Source organism: Aspergillus campestris, assembly GCF_002847485.1.
Source record: "Aspergillus campestris IBT 28561 chromosome Unknown P168scaffold_1, whole genome shotgun sequence".
NCBI classification, from domain to species: domain Eukaryota; kingdom Fungi; phylum Ascomycota; class Eurotiomycetes; order Eurotiales; family Aspergillaceae; genus Aspergillus; species Aspergillus campestris.
The window spans coordinates 4,193,069-4,205,810 of NW_020194336.1; the positions used below are offsets into that span (position 1 = coordinate 4,193,069).

The window sequence follows — 12,742 nt, forward strand, 5'->3', positions numbered from 1 at the left end:
GCTGTAGCTACAATTTTCCAACCAATACTCAGGCAAAGAAGTATCTCTGCTGTTCTCATAAATCTGGTAGATATCCCGCCAGCACGTGATATCGCGGAGGGACGCGCCGCCCGACGAACCCACCCAAGCTCCTTCCATCTATCAGATCGACAACAATCGACAGACCCAGAGCTTCAAACTCTGGAGCCACCCGATAAAGCTTCAACAATGCCAACATAATACTTAATACTTTCAAACAATTGATATTCAATCCTCTACCATGCCCCGTCACCAACACCATCTCTTCCGCCGTCAACAACAGCAACCCCCCGCGACGACGCCCTCCGTCCGCGGCGACTCCCCCCATCCGCGTCCCCCGCGCGCCCACCTCGGCCATGCCTCCGCCCACCTGCAGTTCCAGACGCCTCCGTCTCAGGCAATCCCCCAGCTCCATCCGTCGTCCGGGCCCTTCGAGGCTTCAGACCGCGACCCCGTCTACCCCAATGTCGCGGCGCAGGCGGCAGTCTTCTCCATGTTTGGACGGGGCGTCCCTAGTCGGCACTTACAACCGGGGGCCGTAATGGACGAGGGCAATTCGAGGACGAAGAAGAAGAGGAGGAGGAGGAGATGGGGGAGGACACGATGAATGGATACCACAGGGACTTTGATGTGGATGTCGAGGGGAATGTGGTCGATGCGTCGGAAGAAGAGATGGAAGGGATGGTCGGGGACGATATAGAGGAAGAAGAGGATTTTGTCGAGGAGGACGAGCCGATGCATGATCGAGGTATATATGCACTCTTCGCAATTCCCCATCAAACAAAGAAACGAACGAACACTAACAACACCGGATCGATAACAGAAAAATCACCCTCCCCCCTCCCAGCCAATCTGCGCGAAATCTCCTCCCTAGCATCTTGGACGGTCTCAACACACAAACCCGGCTGCGGCGTATCCGCACTGCGCAACCCCTCCCCCTCGCAATACTGGCAGTCCGACGGGCCCCAACCCCACACCCTCACCCTACACTTCTTCAAGCTCGTCGCGGTGGTCAAAATCCGCGTCTACCTCGACTTCGACATGGACGAAAGCTACACACCCACAAAGATGAACTTCCTAGCCGGCATGGGCGGCAACGACCTCGTCGAGTTCGCAACCTGGGAAGGCGAAGGGCCCTGCGGCTGGGTCGACGTACCTCTCGAAGGCGTCGGTGGCCGCAGCGAAGGCTGGGTCCGGAAGAAGCGCCGACGTCGTCACCCAACAACCACCAAACCCCACAAAACAACAACAGACCACAACCGACGACACCGCGGCCCCACCTCCTCCAAAGCCTGGCCAGACTACATATTCTCCGACGCAGACAACCCCGTCGAATACGACATGGACGCCTACGAAGACGACGCGGACGAAACCGCCGACGAAGACGACGAAGACGACCCCTACGCAGGCAACGTCCTCAAAGCCATGGTCCTACAGATGCGCATAATGGAGAACCACCAGAACGGGAAAGACACGCACGTGCGTGGATTTCAGGTCTTCGCCCGCGATGACGACCGTCGGCGGATGGGCAACGCCCCGTCTGCGTCTGCTGACGGCCGCGTGCGCAGGCATAGTGCGCGCCGCTCGCTCAGAGGGAGTACCCAGGATGATGGGCTCGATGGGCGGAGTGGTGGCGCTGATGTTGATCGGGGGAAGGTCTCTGGGTTGGAGGAGCCGGAGTGGATGGGGGAGCCTGTTATTCGGTAGTATTTCTTCTGTCTTGTGGGGGGGTTGGTTCGGGGGAGGGAGTTTGTTTTGTCTTTTCTTCTTATCAAAGGGATAGTGTTGTTGTTCGGAGTTCAGTTGAGAATTCAGATACCCATGATTGATTTATTGCCTTGCTATACTCACATCTTTTAGTTCTATCCCAGCTACATATTGATATGTTCTATGTACGGTCGTATGTTTCAAACCACATACTGATCATAAAAGAGGAAAGGAAGAGATATCAAAATCTATTCATCCATGCATTGTTTTATTATTATTCATTTAATAAATTTCATCAATAATCCTCTTCCCTTCTTTTTTCCAAAGAGGAAAATAATCACTTCAACAACTTCTCCAACTCAGCAACAACAGCATCACCGACCTGCGCGGTGGTAGCCTTGCCGCCGATATCGCCGGTCTTGACACCGGATTCGATCACGTTGCTGACGGCCTTCTCGATGGCGCGGGCCTCGTCGAACAGGCCGAAGGAGTACTGCATCATCATGGCGACGGAGAGGATGGCGGCGACGGGGTTGACGATGCCGCGGCCGGCGATGTCGGGGGCGGAACCTTTTATTCCGTTTGGTTAGGGTTGTGGTTCATTTGCGTATTATAAGGGGGAAAGAAGGGAAGGGAAAGAATATAGAAAAGACATACCGTGGATGGGCTCATAGATACCGTTCACCCTGCTCTTGCCATCGGGGATACCGCTCAGACTAGCAGAGGGCAGCAGACCCAGCGAGCCGGGGATGACACTCGCTTCGTCGCTGATGATATCACCGAACAGGTTGCTCGTGACGACGATACCGTTCAGCTTGCGCGGGTCCTTGACCATGATCATAGCAGCGGAGTCAATCAGCTGGTGTCCGATCTGCAGCTGAGGGAACTCCTTCTCCATGACCTCGGTGACGACCTTGCGCCACAGACGGCTGGTAGCCAGCACGTTGGCCTTGTCGAGACTCCAGACGGGCAGGGGCGGGTTGTGCTGCAGAGCCAGGTGCGCGGCCAGACGGATGATGCGCTCGATCTCGACCCGCGAGTAAGGCTCCGTGTCCATAGCGAATCCGCTGCCGTCGTCCTCCTTGCGCTCGCCGAAGTAGATACCGCCCGTAAGCTCGCGGATGATGTTGAAGTCGACGCCGCGGCAGACGTCGGCCCGCAACGGAGAGCTTTCGACCAGGGAGGGAGCGGCGAAGTTGCATGGTCGCAGGTTGCCGAAGGTGCCCATCTCTTTGCGGAGCTTCAGGATGCCCTGCTCCGGGCGGACAGCGCCCGTACCCCATTTCTGTGCCCTATTAGTCTCTTGATTTTTTTCTTCCCCCTCTCGATCTCTCCAATATGGTGCACACGTACCGGTCCACCAATGGCACCCAGGAGAACGGCGTCGGCGTTCTTAGCGGCGGTGAGGGCTTCGTCCGTCAACGGCGATCCAGTGGCGTCGATCGAGGCCTGTATGGGTCTTGTGTAAGTGTACAGTTATCAATTGACGGTATTTTCAGGGAGGAAAGTCGGGAGCTTACACCACCGAGCAGATGATCCTGGAGGTTGAACGACACACCCTCACGGGCCTTCTCAACCACGCGGAGGATCTTAATGATAAATTAGATAATGAACCCTCTTGGCTTTGTACCCAATATGATACTCCATTCATACCTTAACAGCCTCCGCGGTCACCTATCACCAGAGTCAGGTCAGTACGTGTTCCTCGCATCAGAACTCAACAGTGTGGTGGGGCCGTACCTCAGGACCGCAGTGATCACCACCGAAGACGACAACATTGTAGGGGGCCATGATGATCAGGAGTTATCAGGGGATGAGCAGGAACCAAAAATGAAGCAATTGGTATCGCAAACAGAAAGACGAATGAATCAGGAATAAATACCAAAGTGAAATAAATGGCGGGGTGTCCGAAGCTCCGATCAGTTTCCCCCCACGCCGCCGACACCGGAGAGCGCTGGTTACTAAGCTCGAGCATTGTTATCATCATTGGTCACATTGCATCAGGGAGTCTCCACGACCCCTGCCCAAATAAAACTACATACTGTTTCCTACTCTTATACACAAGGATCTGAAGACAACAGGGAAGAAGTAGCAGCAGGAGCAAAAAGGAAAAAACAACAAAGATTCAAGAAAGAGAGAAATAACCATGCCAAACAATAAATCTAATCACAAGAAGTATCAAGAGGTGAAAGTGAAGAAAATAAAAGAGATCAAAGATTGGAAATAAGAAGACAGAGAAAGAAAAGTAGAGAAAAGAAAAGTATACTAAAAATCCATACTCGAGAAAGGTTGGGATGGTCCGAACGAACACAGCCGCCCAAGTCTTCCCACCGGATCCAAAACCTTCTGGATCCGCAGGAGATAAGCGAATAAAAGACAAGGGCTGCTCACGATCCCCAGAAACCAGCCAGAGCACCAAAACCATGCACAGAGAAGATGATACGGTTGAAGAAAGAACGTTGGCGTCAATCACGGGATGCCCTGTCCGGATCAACAGCCCCAGGGAAAGGCAAGACCAATCCACCGGGCCGGTCGTCCAGTTCAGTTCTTCTTCCCCTGGCGAGCCGCCCGACGGTTGGCGACGTCGCCCTCCACCAGCCACTTGCTGGCTTTAACCATCTGCACGACGTTGATGAACTGCTTCAGAGCCATGATGGGAGCGGAAACGCCGGTGATCACCCACGGCCAGAAGCTGTCGATCTTGTTGGCGCGGGCCAGCTCCAGCGCTCCGGCGCTCCAGGGGTTGTCAGAGCCCTGCACGGGCTGGAGCAGGGATGGGGAGAGCATCGGCGACGAGAAGGACAGGAGGTAGAGGCCGATGAAGAAGATTTCGTTGGCAGCGCAGCAGATGAACAGCACGGTCTAGGGATTGGTCAGCATCGAAAACGTCGTGTTGATCGAGTTTTCCGCGCCGTCGAACGCACCTTGCTATGGTAGTACCAGTATAGGACCCAGCTGCGAGTGGCCTCGACGTTCTTGTGGCTCTGGCCAGACCCCCCCATGCTGAGGGTGGCGTACATGTGCATGTAGTGGCTCGCCATGTCCAAAGAAATCAGACCTTGGAATACGATCGCCCAGCGCGGCCAGGCGGAGCTCAAGAAGACCAGGAGGCACGCGGTCGTGCAGCGGTCGGTCACCATGTCCAAGACGGCACCGTACGTGGTGGACTGTTTAAAGTACCGAGCAGCATATCCGTCCAACGCATCCAGCAGGCACGACACACTGTATAGGATGGAGCAAGTCCGAGGATGGAGGGGCATGTAGTAAAGCGACGCAATGGCGAGGACGATTCGGAAGTAGCCTAATCCCAGTCAGAGGGTCATTGCGAGTCGACAGGGAGGGGTAAGACAGAGAGCAGGAAGCTCGTACCGATGAGATTCGGAGCAAACAAGAATACGTTTTCCTTCTCCTCCTCGCTCTGCGCGACGTCGCTCTTCAGTGGCTGTTGCACCGAGCCATTACTGGACAGCAACTCATCGGCCTGGGCGGCCTGCGGTCCCGTTGTTCGCGAACTCATTATCTCTGATATGCGGGTGATGTAGTGGAAAGGTGGATTTGTGGAGGAGAGCGATCGGGGAAAGGAGTGTATGGTGAACCGAAAGCCAGCGGAGTCGTCACGGAGGTTGGGTGGGAACAGGAGGTCGTTCCGAAGGTTCCACGGGGTGCCGAGCGCGTTGTCTTTTGGAAATGAATGTGTGGTGGCCTAGAAAGTCAGATGTACAGGACTCGTCAGCAAAATCAGATCGGGGATCTCCTCAAGCTGCGATGGTCTTACAGCGTCAAAGGAGCGATAACTATTGCCACCGAGAAGTGTGTATTCGAGCAAATGCACTTACACGTAGATGCCTCGTGCCAACCCTTCCAGAAACGCCCTAATTTTTTTTCCGGGCCCGAGCTTCGATCGACAGGGATTGGGGGGGAACGCAGACCGGCAGCTCGACGTGGGAGATCTGCCAGATCAGAGGAACCAGAACAGTGGGAAAATGGATGAGATCAAGGAGATCCCTGGATGGAACGATTTAGGATTCGATATGTCGTCAGGGGAAAACCGGGGAAAGATCGATTGTTATTTGGCCATGTGTTGAGGGAGGGTTGGCGATAAGGTTGATATGATAAGCAAGGCCGACTTCCCCTTTTAATGTAGGATCCTCCTTAGCCGTAGTTGGTTCAGTCCACCAGTCCGGGTGCAGGAGACAGAATGACGGTGAGGAAGAAGGTGAAGATATAATACCAAACGGATTGAGGTGGGATGAGCAGAGCCCCGTGGTGGCCATCACGGACTATCAGGTGATATGAGGTCGTCATTGGCTGGCAGCCTCAGGCTGACGGTGACAAACCTCAGGCTTCAGGATGACTGAACACTGGCTGTTTCCGGCCACCAGTTACATTGCCTGGATATATTACATATTGATATAGCTGTAGAGTAACATTGGTCTAGGTAGGTGGTTATGAAAATATTGCATAACCGATGCAGGAAGAAATCCCCAATCTGGAGGCAACATTCAAATCCAACATCGATCATAGAATTAGAACATCACACTACCTGAAGTACCTGGCCTCCGTCTTCTATTTTGGGCTTATTTGCATATTCGAATAGTGGTTGGCTGTCTTTTAGCCATGCATGAGTATTCAGCTCTGGTTGTCCTACTTACCACTAACTCAGTTAGTCACTGGCGGCCTCGGGAACCCTTCTCTATCCCGAGCCAAACACGAACTTCCCCCTATAAACACAATCCCACTTCAATCTACTGTCACTGGGGGCTTATTTTTTTTTATCTCCGGGCATGTAATCGATCGCTGTGCCTGCCCACCCAAAAGAGCGGGGTGTTCCTGGGGGGAGTGGTTCTCCCAAGTTTCCTCCTTGCAAGCCACCCCCAAAGGCGTCTGTATCCAATATCACGTGACATTGATCATTTATCATATGTGGAGCAAATGAAAGACCATACCATTCGATCATAAAAGATGTTATAACACTTATTCGTCCCAGGTAGCAGGTTCTCTCCAGGATGACATTATATCTCCAAAGTATCTGAATTCATCATCTCGACCAATTACATAAAGGTGCGTGGTGTGGCGTTAGCCTGGCCGGATTGGCCTTGACTTCTTCGATGCAACAAATGAATATCTCGCGCAACCAAGCTCATAACGTCCACCTATGCCACCATTCTTATCACACAGCTTGTATGCGGACCGCATGAGTGACTCGCAGGTGTTCTTGTCATCCTTTCCCAAAGGAAACTGAACATCAAGCTCCGTGACCTCGCTCTTGCAATCCCCGTTCCACCCCACCGTGTATGAATAGAGATTATTTTCATCATCCCCATTGAGTTTGTTTATCGGTCTATCGCCGGCTTTGATCTTCTTGCCTGCCATCGACTTGCAGAATTCTGCGCCCCACCTTTCCTGGAGCTCACTGGATACCTTGCCGGGGAGCTTACTGATCTCTTTGGGGTCCACGCAGGTGTGTTTCAGATCGAGTCCGCTCGGATCTTTGGATTGGTCCGTGATTTTGAGGCTGTATTCATCGCCGCATTTGAAGGTCGCTTTGGCTTCGGGCTTGATGGAGTGGCTGTCGTATCCGGAGCCTGTAGGGCTTTGTTAGATGACGATTCTGGAATGTGAACCACATCTGTGTGAGGTGGTTGAGCTGAGTCCTTACATATCATATCGTGCACAGTTTCCTTGCACTCAGACCAACATTTGTTGCCGGCCTTGTAATTGAAATGAAAGGTGTAACGGTCCAACTTGAGCTCCTTGCTCGTGTCCTTGGATTTCTTGTCCAATTTGTCACAGTACTGGTCAGCCAATTCGTATGCTTGCTTTCTCTCGATTGGAAGGGCGTCGCTGTAGGTGCCGTCGCACTTGGTGTCTGGCTTCTGTTTATATTTGTCGAAGTTGTCATAAATATCCTTCAGCTTTTTGAGCTTGTCCAGCCCCTGCTTCATCTTGTTGGTATCTCTCTGCTGCGGCGGGCCAGTACTGGCAACAAATGCGCATTTGCATCCACGGAACTTCCCCTATCCAGGCGGTCAGCGTGGGTGACCACAGATCAGGCTCATGGACATATCACGAACCTCTTTACAGGTCTTATCATCTTCACTCTTGCACTCATCCTCATTGCAGAGAACGATTTCGTTCTTCTCGGGGTCTGGGCAGTGTTCGTTGCACTTGCAATCAACTTGAGGACCCTATATCATAGTCAGTCATCATTTCCCCACGCCACATATCCACTGGAACTCACCGTGGTGCATTTTCCATCCTTCCCTAGACATATCTCATTTTTACAATGGGGCACATCGTCGCTATCATCAGCAGGACATTCATCCCGACACGGACAGCCGGCGCGGGGCCCTTCAGTGCACCACCCTGACTTGTCTTTGCAATCCTTGCACTTCGTGTCGGTGAAGTCCTCCGGGCAGCTGTCTTGGTCGTTGGGATTAGGCACCCCCTCGGGAGGAATAAGGAAACCGGGCGGGGGAGGAGGGAACGGGATTATGGGAGGCACTTTGCCACCGCCGTCGCTAATTTCACCGTCAATAAGGCTTTCGCTTGCACCCATCAGCAGAAGGTAACATACCCCTTGCTATCCCCACATTTGCAATAACGCGGTGCTGCAAGGGCCCATTGGTTATTCGATTTCGTCGTTCGATATATCGGGCGCGCACAATAGCCCTTTTTTCTCTTATGCTCGCCTCCACAGAACTTGTCGTCGCATCTCCATGGTTCTTCGCCGACTTCCTCGCGGCAATAGTATGCAGCGGAGTAAGAGTCAATCTGGGCGCAGACCCTGGAGGTCAAAGTGAGAAAGCCCAAGACAAAGAGAAACAGACGAAGCATGGTGAGCGAACTGGCAGAAGTGAAAGAAAAGAGCTGGTGGACGGAGAGATTTCGAATCCGAGTTCCAACACCGCATCTTATAGAATCCTGAACGCTCTCGACAAGCTGTCTTCAAAAAATCCAATTCCATCCAAAGTGCCGTGCTATAGTTGGATATCCGCAAGGCATACTCGCTACGGGAGACTAGTGTTAAATCCCGCACCATACCATGGCCAGCAAACATCAAAGCGAAGCAAACATGATGTTTTCTTGGACCCCACGTTGCAACACGGGTTATGAACCCCTGTATATCCTTGGAGACGCAGGCAGGAACGGCGGGGGCCCCGCGGGACCATTTTCCCCATGCGGCCGGAAGCGGGCCGTTTTTGCTCCTCTATCCGAACCCTAATCTTTGACAGGGATGATCCATCCAATAACTAGAGCCCAACAAGATTCTAGGGTTAGACTCAATAGTTCCTGGGGCTGAGTGCACTCGACAGTGCCTGTGGGATAAGTCTAGATTCAACTTGGGAGCCCGACGCCATGAGGAGTGGTGTTGAACTAGGTCAAAGATATCACTTTGTTGCAGGATTCTCCTGTGATAATTATAGATGCAATTCGGGGCGGAGGCGTGGTGGCATAGGCTCGTAGTCTGCACTTGACGAGAACCGATAAACTAAGCGAATGAGACTGGCCCAGGAGCAGCTCGCCAAATACTTTTAAAAGGGCGTCAGTAAACCCGTGGAATCTCATATGTTTCTTGTCTTGTTTTTTTTTCTTACCGTCTTTCCAGTGGCTTCAGTTGACCAAGGCCTGTTGTTTGCAAGCATTCCAACCATGCAGGTCAAGTCCGCCCTCTCCGCCGTGGTCTTTTGCGCTATTCTCACCCCGACCTGGGCTGGGTGGTCAGTCGACCAATCGTGTGGTCGTAAGTTGGGTTGTTCAAGTTTCGCATCCAGAGTCCCGCTAAGTTTAAGATCAGCTGCGAAAAGCAACATTGAAAAGGCCGTAGAGAACGTCATGAAGTGGCCAGCAGAGGTCGCCAAGTCTCTAGGGAAGGACAAAGATGTCGATGAACTCGCAGCACGTTTGTTCAACACGGCAGACTTCCCATACGTCAAAGGTAGGATTGACATCTTACCCACGGTATCCAGTTCTACTGCTCACGCCTTTTGTTTCCCAGATATCATCGCGAAAGTTGGCGCTCAAAGCGCCATGGGCAACAGCCAGGTCGATGATCCAGTGAGCCTCTTCTCTTTTCATAGGCCTATTATCGTTGTGTTAATTTGAAATGTGACTACAGATAATCTATTGCACGCAGAAACGACTTAAGAAAAAGATTCGGGCTTCGAACCAGGAAGTGTATTATAACGACACCTTAGGCCATTTCACTATCAGCGAGGAATTATTCGAGGATTGCGAGGGAAAGGATACTACGGAGGGAAAGGATACTACGGAGGGAAAGGGTACTATGGCCTATACGATCGCTTTTTGGGAAAAGACCAAAGCAGGGCGAGGCCAGACGACTATGCAACTATGTCCCAAGTTTCTCAAGGATATTCGCCAAACACCGATACTCGACGGCAAAGGCAAGCCGCAGAACAAGAAAATGCACGACAGCTACGAGATATTGATGAATATGTACGGACATAAGGTCCACATCGACGACTTTGCGGGTCTCGAGCTCACGCTTTTCCATGAGGTACGTCTAGCATCTGCAATAAAAAGGGACAGCTTGCTGTGACATATATACCATCTGGTTATTCTAACAAGGGGTGCGCAGTTTGTTCACACGCCCAAGGTCAAGCCAAAGCCGCAAATTGATGATCATGGATACTTCTGGGATGATGCGACGGGGCTACCCAAAGACAAAGCCCTTGATAATGCCGAGTCGTATGCGCTTCTAGCTCTCGGTAAGTACCCAAAAAAAAGTATATGGACATAGTATAAGAGAAAGGCAGGCTGACAAAAATGCCTAGGGACTTGGCTCATCAACCACAGAGCGGCCCGCATTAAAAGTGACGGCATGATAGAGTGGCTAGAAGATGAATTGGCGATGAAGAAACGCACTGCGCAGCCTTGGACTGCCTGAACTGCTTATTTACTGTGTTGTGATTTGATAATGGGCTTATATCGTAATGGCTTGTACGGTTCGGTGGAGGCTTACAAATGAATGTCAAGTAACTACTGGAAATTCCTCTCTCTGCATCGCATGTGTACATCTATCTATCTTCTAGAAAAGTTTACACAAAGCAACCTGTGTTCGTCTGTCTACTTCAAAATCACGACGTCTGTAGACTGCTATATTATGGGTCCACATTACCCTCGTCCTTTCTTTCTTTCTTCTTCCTTTCGTCCACAGAGACAAAGCCAACAGTAGCAAAAAGAGAAGATAGCACCAAGACAGCGACCCTCGGGCAACATTACTCCCGCTGACAACCATGCCACAGAATCACTCTCACATCCTACCCTCTGCTCTAACCAGATACAGCCAGTCCACCGGGTGTACTTAGACAAACATATTCCCCCAAGACACACAGAACTCTATAGTCAGGAAGCTAGCGAGAGTTCTCCAAGGCTGGAGGAGGGACGGGGGCGCTCTTTGCCGGGAGGCGGCCGTCGCAGAACCCCAAGGCTAGCTTACGGCCCCCACTGCAATGCTCGTATCCCTCCTCTCCCCTCAGAAAAAAAAGGGGGAATCTAAAGAGAGAGAGAAAATAAACATCGGACTGACACCGACGCAGGAGAGAGATATGGCCAGCCAAGATCTTCGGCGATTTAGAAAAGTTCCGGGCCCAGCAGGCACACCACGCCTCCGCGGGGCTATGCAGATAGTGGGAGTTGTGGTGGTGGCAGTGGATTAGTACGGGACATGTGCGTGCTTCCTCATATTTAGATTGGAATTGTTATTCTCTTTGTCCTGCATATGAAGGTTTGATTAGGGATGTAGTAGCCCAGCTAGTGACTCTATGCCGGTTTGGCTAGTAGCTACGTGGGCAGTGTCTCTTCTGACAGAGTACATCGTTTAGGTCAAAGTCTAGAGTTAGCATACTTGTCCCCACAGAGATCAACAACCCGGTCTCTCAAGGTCTGATTTTCATGTCATCCTAGAATTCACCATTTACCCTATTAAGTTAGCCTAGGCACTACGATTATCTGCGGGAGGCGGCGCTAGATCCCGGCGCAGGCTTGAAATCCTCCGTGACAGCCCCCACGTTTGCTGCAAGGGCCTTGACGGGTTGTACATGGGTGAGGATGATCGTCATTGGATGGGAATTAAGCGTGAAAGGCGCTATAGCCATATCAGCCTCGCCCATGCCTACCATAGGTACCGGCCAGGCTACTGGCACATCCACTTGATTCTTGGATTGGTCAAAACATCGTTTGATACCATCTTAAGTAGGTAAGTTAGTATTTCAAAGTCACCTCGTTGTGTTTTGGTCATGTAATTGAGGGCTGTGCCTGCGCATGGGGGTTTGTTCCTTGGGGGGCACCGGTCCTCCCCTGTCTCCTTCCCTAAGCCACCCCGAAAGGCGACTGGATGAGACGTTACGTGACATGGATATCTTGTCACATATCCAAGGTGGTAACATGAAGGTCCGTGGTGTGGCATGAGCGATGCCAGCATGGCTGTAGAGCCTCTCTTTAGCGTTCCCTCATGAAAATATGACAGCTGTTTGAGATTGTTGCTTTTCAGTTGCACTGTTCAGATGCTGTTTAGAGAAGATTAGGGAGAAGATGGGTTATAAGGATAATCCCTATATGCGAGCCGCGGGGGGGAAGGGGGGCTGGATCCTGGAACAAGCCCTTATGTAGTATTGTCAGAATATAGACAAGAGAAAATATGACAAATTGTGGGTTATTTGAAAACAAAGCAATGCTGTCACTCTTTGATCTACAAAGTTCAGCTTGTCTATGGAGTGCACAGAAGATCATGGCTCTATGTTGATAAATCAATACGCCCCTCAGTGTACTCCGAACACTAGCTGTGGACAGGGTTAACTGTCTTCCATATTCTTTAATAAGCCTTATATCATGAAATCCGAGAAACTATATATTATGCACATTCTCTTGCAGGAAAGTCTCCAGAGAAATAAAGGACACACATGAGCAATATATAGTAGAGTGAGTAATATCAAGCGCACTTTCTAATAGTAAACTTAAGGGGAAGTTTGAAAGCTTGCCAGAGACTATGAGTCAG

General features: G+C 51.4%; 5 protein-coding genes across 5 annotated transcripts; 2 read left to right on the plus strand and 3 right to left on the minus strand.

The window, feature by feature from the left end:
- Positions 1 to 259: 259 nt before the first annotated feature.
- On the plus strand, positions 260 to 1,725 carry P168DRAFT_324176 (anaphase promoting complex subunit DOC1; the record flags this gene model as incomplete). Its single annotated transcript, XM_024840795.1, has 3 exons — positions 260 to 533; positions 593 to 766; positions 842 to 1,725. The coding sequence occupies 3 exons, from the start codon at positions 260 to 262 to the stop codon at positions 1,723 to 1,725; spliced, it is 1,332 nt and encodes a 443-aa protein (XP_024697756.1).
- Positions 1,726 to 2,062: 337 nt separating this feature from the next.
- leu2A (3-isopropylmalate dehydrogenase LEU2) lies at positions 2,063 to 3,516 on the minus strand (the record flags this gene model as incomplete). The annotated part of the gene is made up of 6 exons (XM_024833137.1): positions 2,063 to 2,295; positions 2,383 to 3,010; positions 3,079 to 3,174; positions 3,246 to 3,314; positions 3,379 to 3,399; positions 3,466 to 3,516. 6 exons carry the CDS (start codon positions 3,514 to 3,516, stop codon positions 2,063 to 2,065), a joined length of 1,098 nt encoding a protein of 365 aa, XP_024697757.1.
- A 750-nt stretch (positions 3,517 to 4,266) lies between these two features.
- On the minus strand, positions 4,267 to 5,242 carry P168DRAFT_278670 (CDP-diacylglycerol--inositol 3-phosphatidyltransferase; the record flags this gene model as incomplete). Its single annotated transcript, XM_024835704.1, has 3 exons — positions 4,267 to 4,587; positions 4,650 to 5,026; positions 5,095 to 5,242. The coding sequence occupies 3 exons, from the start codon at positions 5,240 to 5,242 to the stop codon at positions 4,267 to 4,269; spliced, it is 846 nt and encodes a 281-aa protein (XP_024697758.1).
- Positions 5,243 to 6,504: 1,262 nt separating this feature from the next.
- On the minus strand, positions 6,505 to 8,562 carry P168DRAFT_301728 (uncharacterized protein; the record flags this gene model as incomplete). The annotated part of the gene is made up of 5 exons (XM_024838559.1): positions 6,505 to 7,310; positions 7,385 to 7,742; positions 7,800 to 7,913; positions 7,967 to 8,273; positions 8,303 to 8,562. 5 exons carry the CDS (start codon positions 8,560 to 8,562, stop codon positions 6,802 to 6,804), a joined length of 1,548 nt encoding a protein of 515 aa, XP_024697759.1. The 3' UTR covers positions 6,505 to 6,801.
- Positions 8,563 to 9,378: 816 nt separating this feature from the next.
- P168DRAFT_278672 (uncharacterized protein) lies at positions 9,379 to 10,633 on the plus strand (the record flags this gene model as incomplete). The annotated part of the gene is made up of 6 exons (XM_024835705.1): positions 9,379 to 9,469; positions 9,524 to 9,664; positions 9,725 to 9,783; positions 9,845 to 10,243; positions 10,325 to 10,454; positions 10,521 to 10,633. 6 exons carry the CDS (start codon positions 9,379 to 9,381, stop codon positions 10,631 to 10,633), a joined length of 933 nt encoding a protein of 310 aa, XP_024697760.1.
- Positions 10,634 to 12,742: the final 2,109 nt, after the last annotated feature.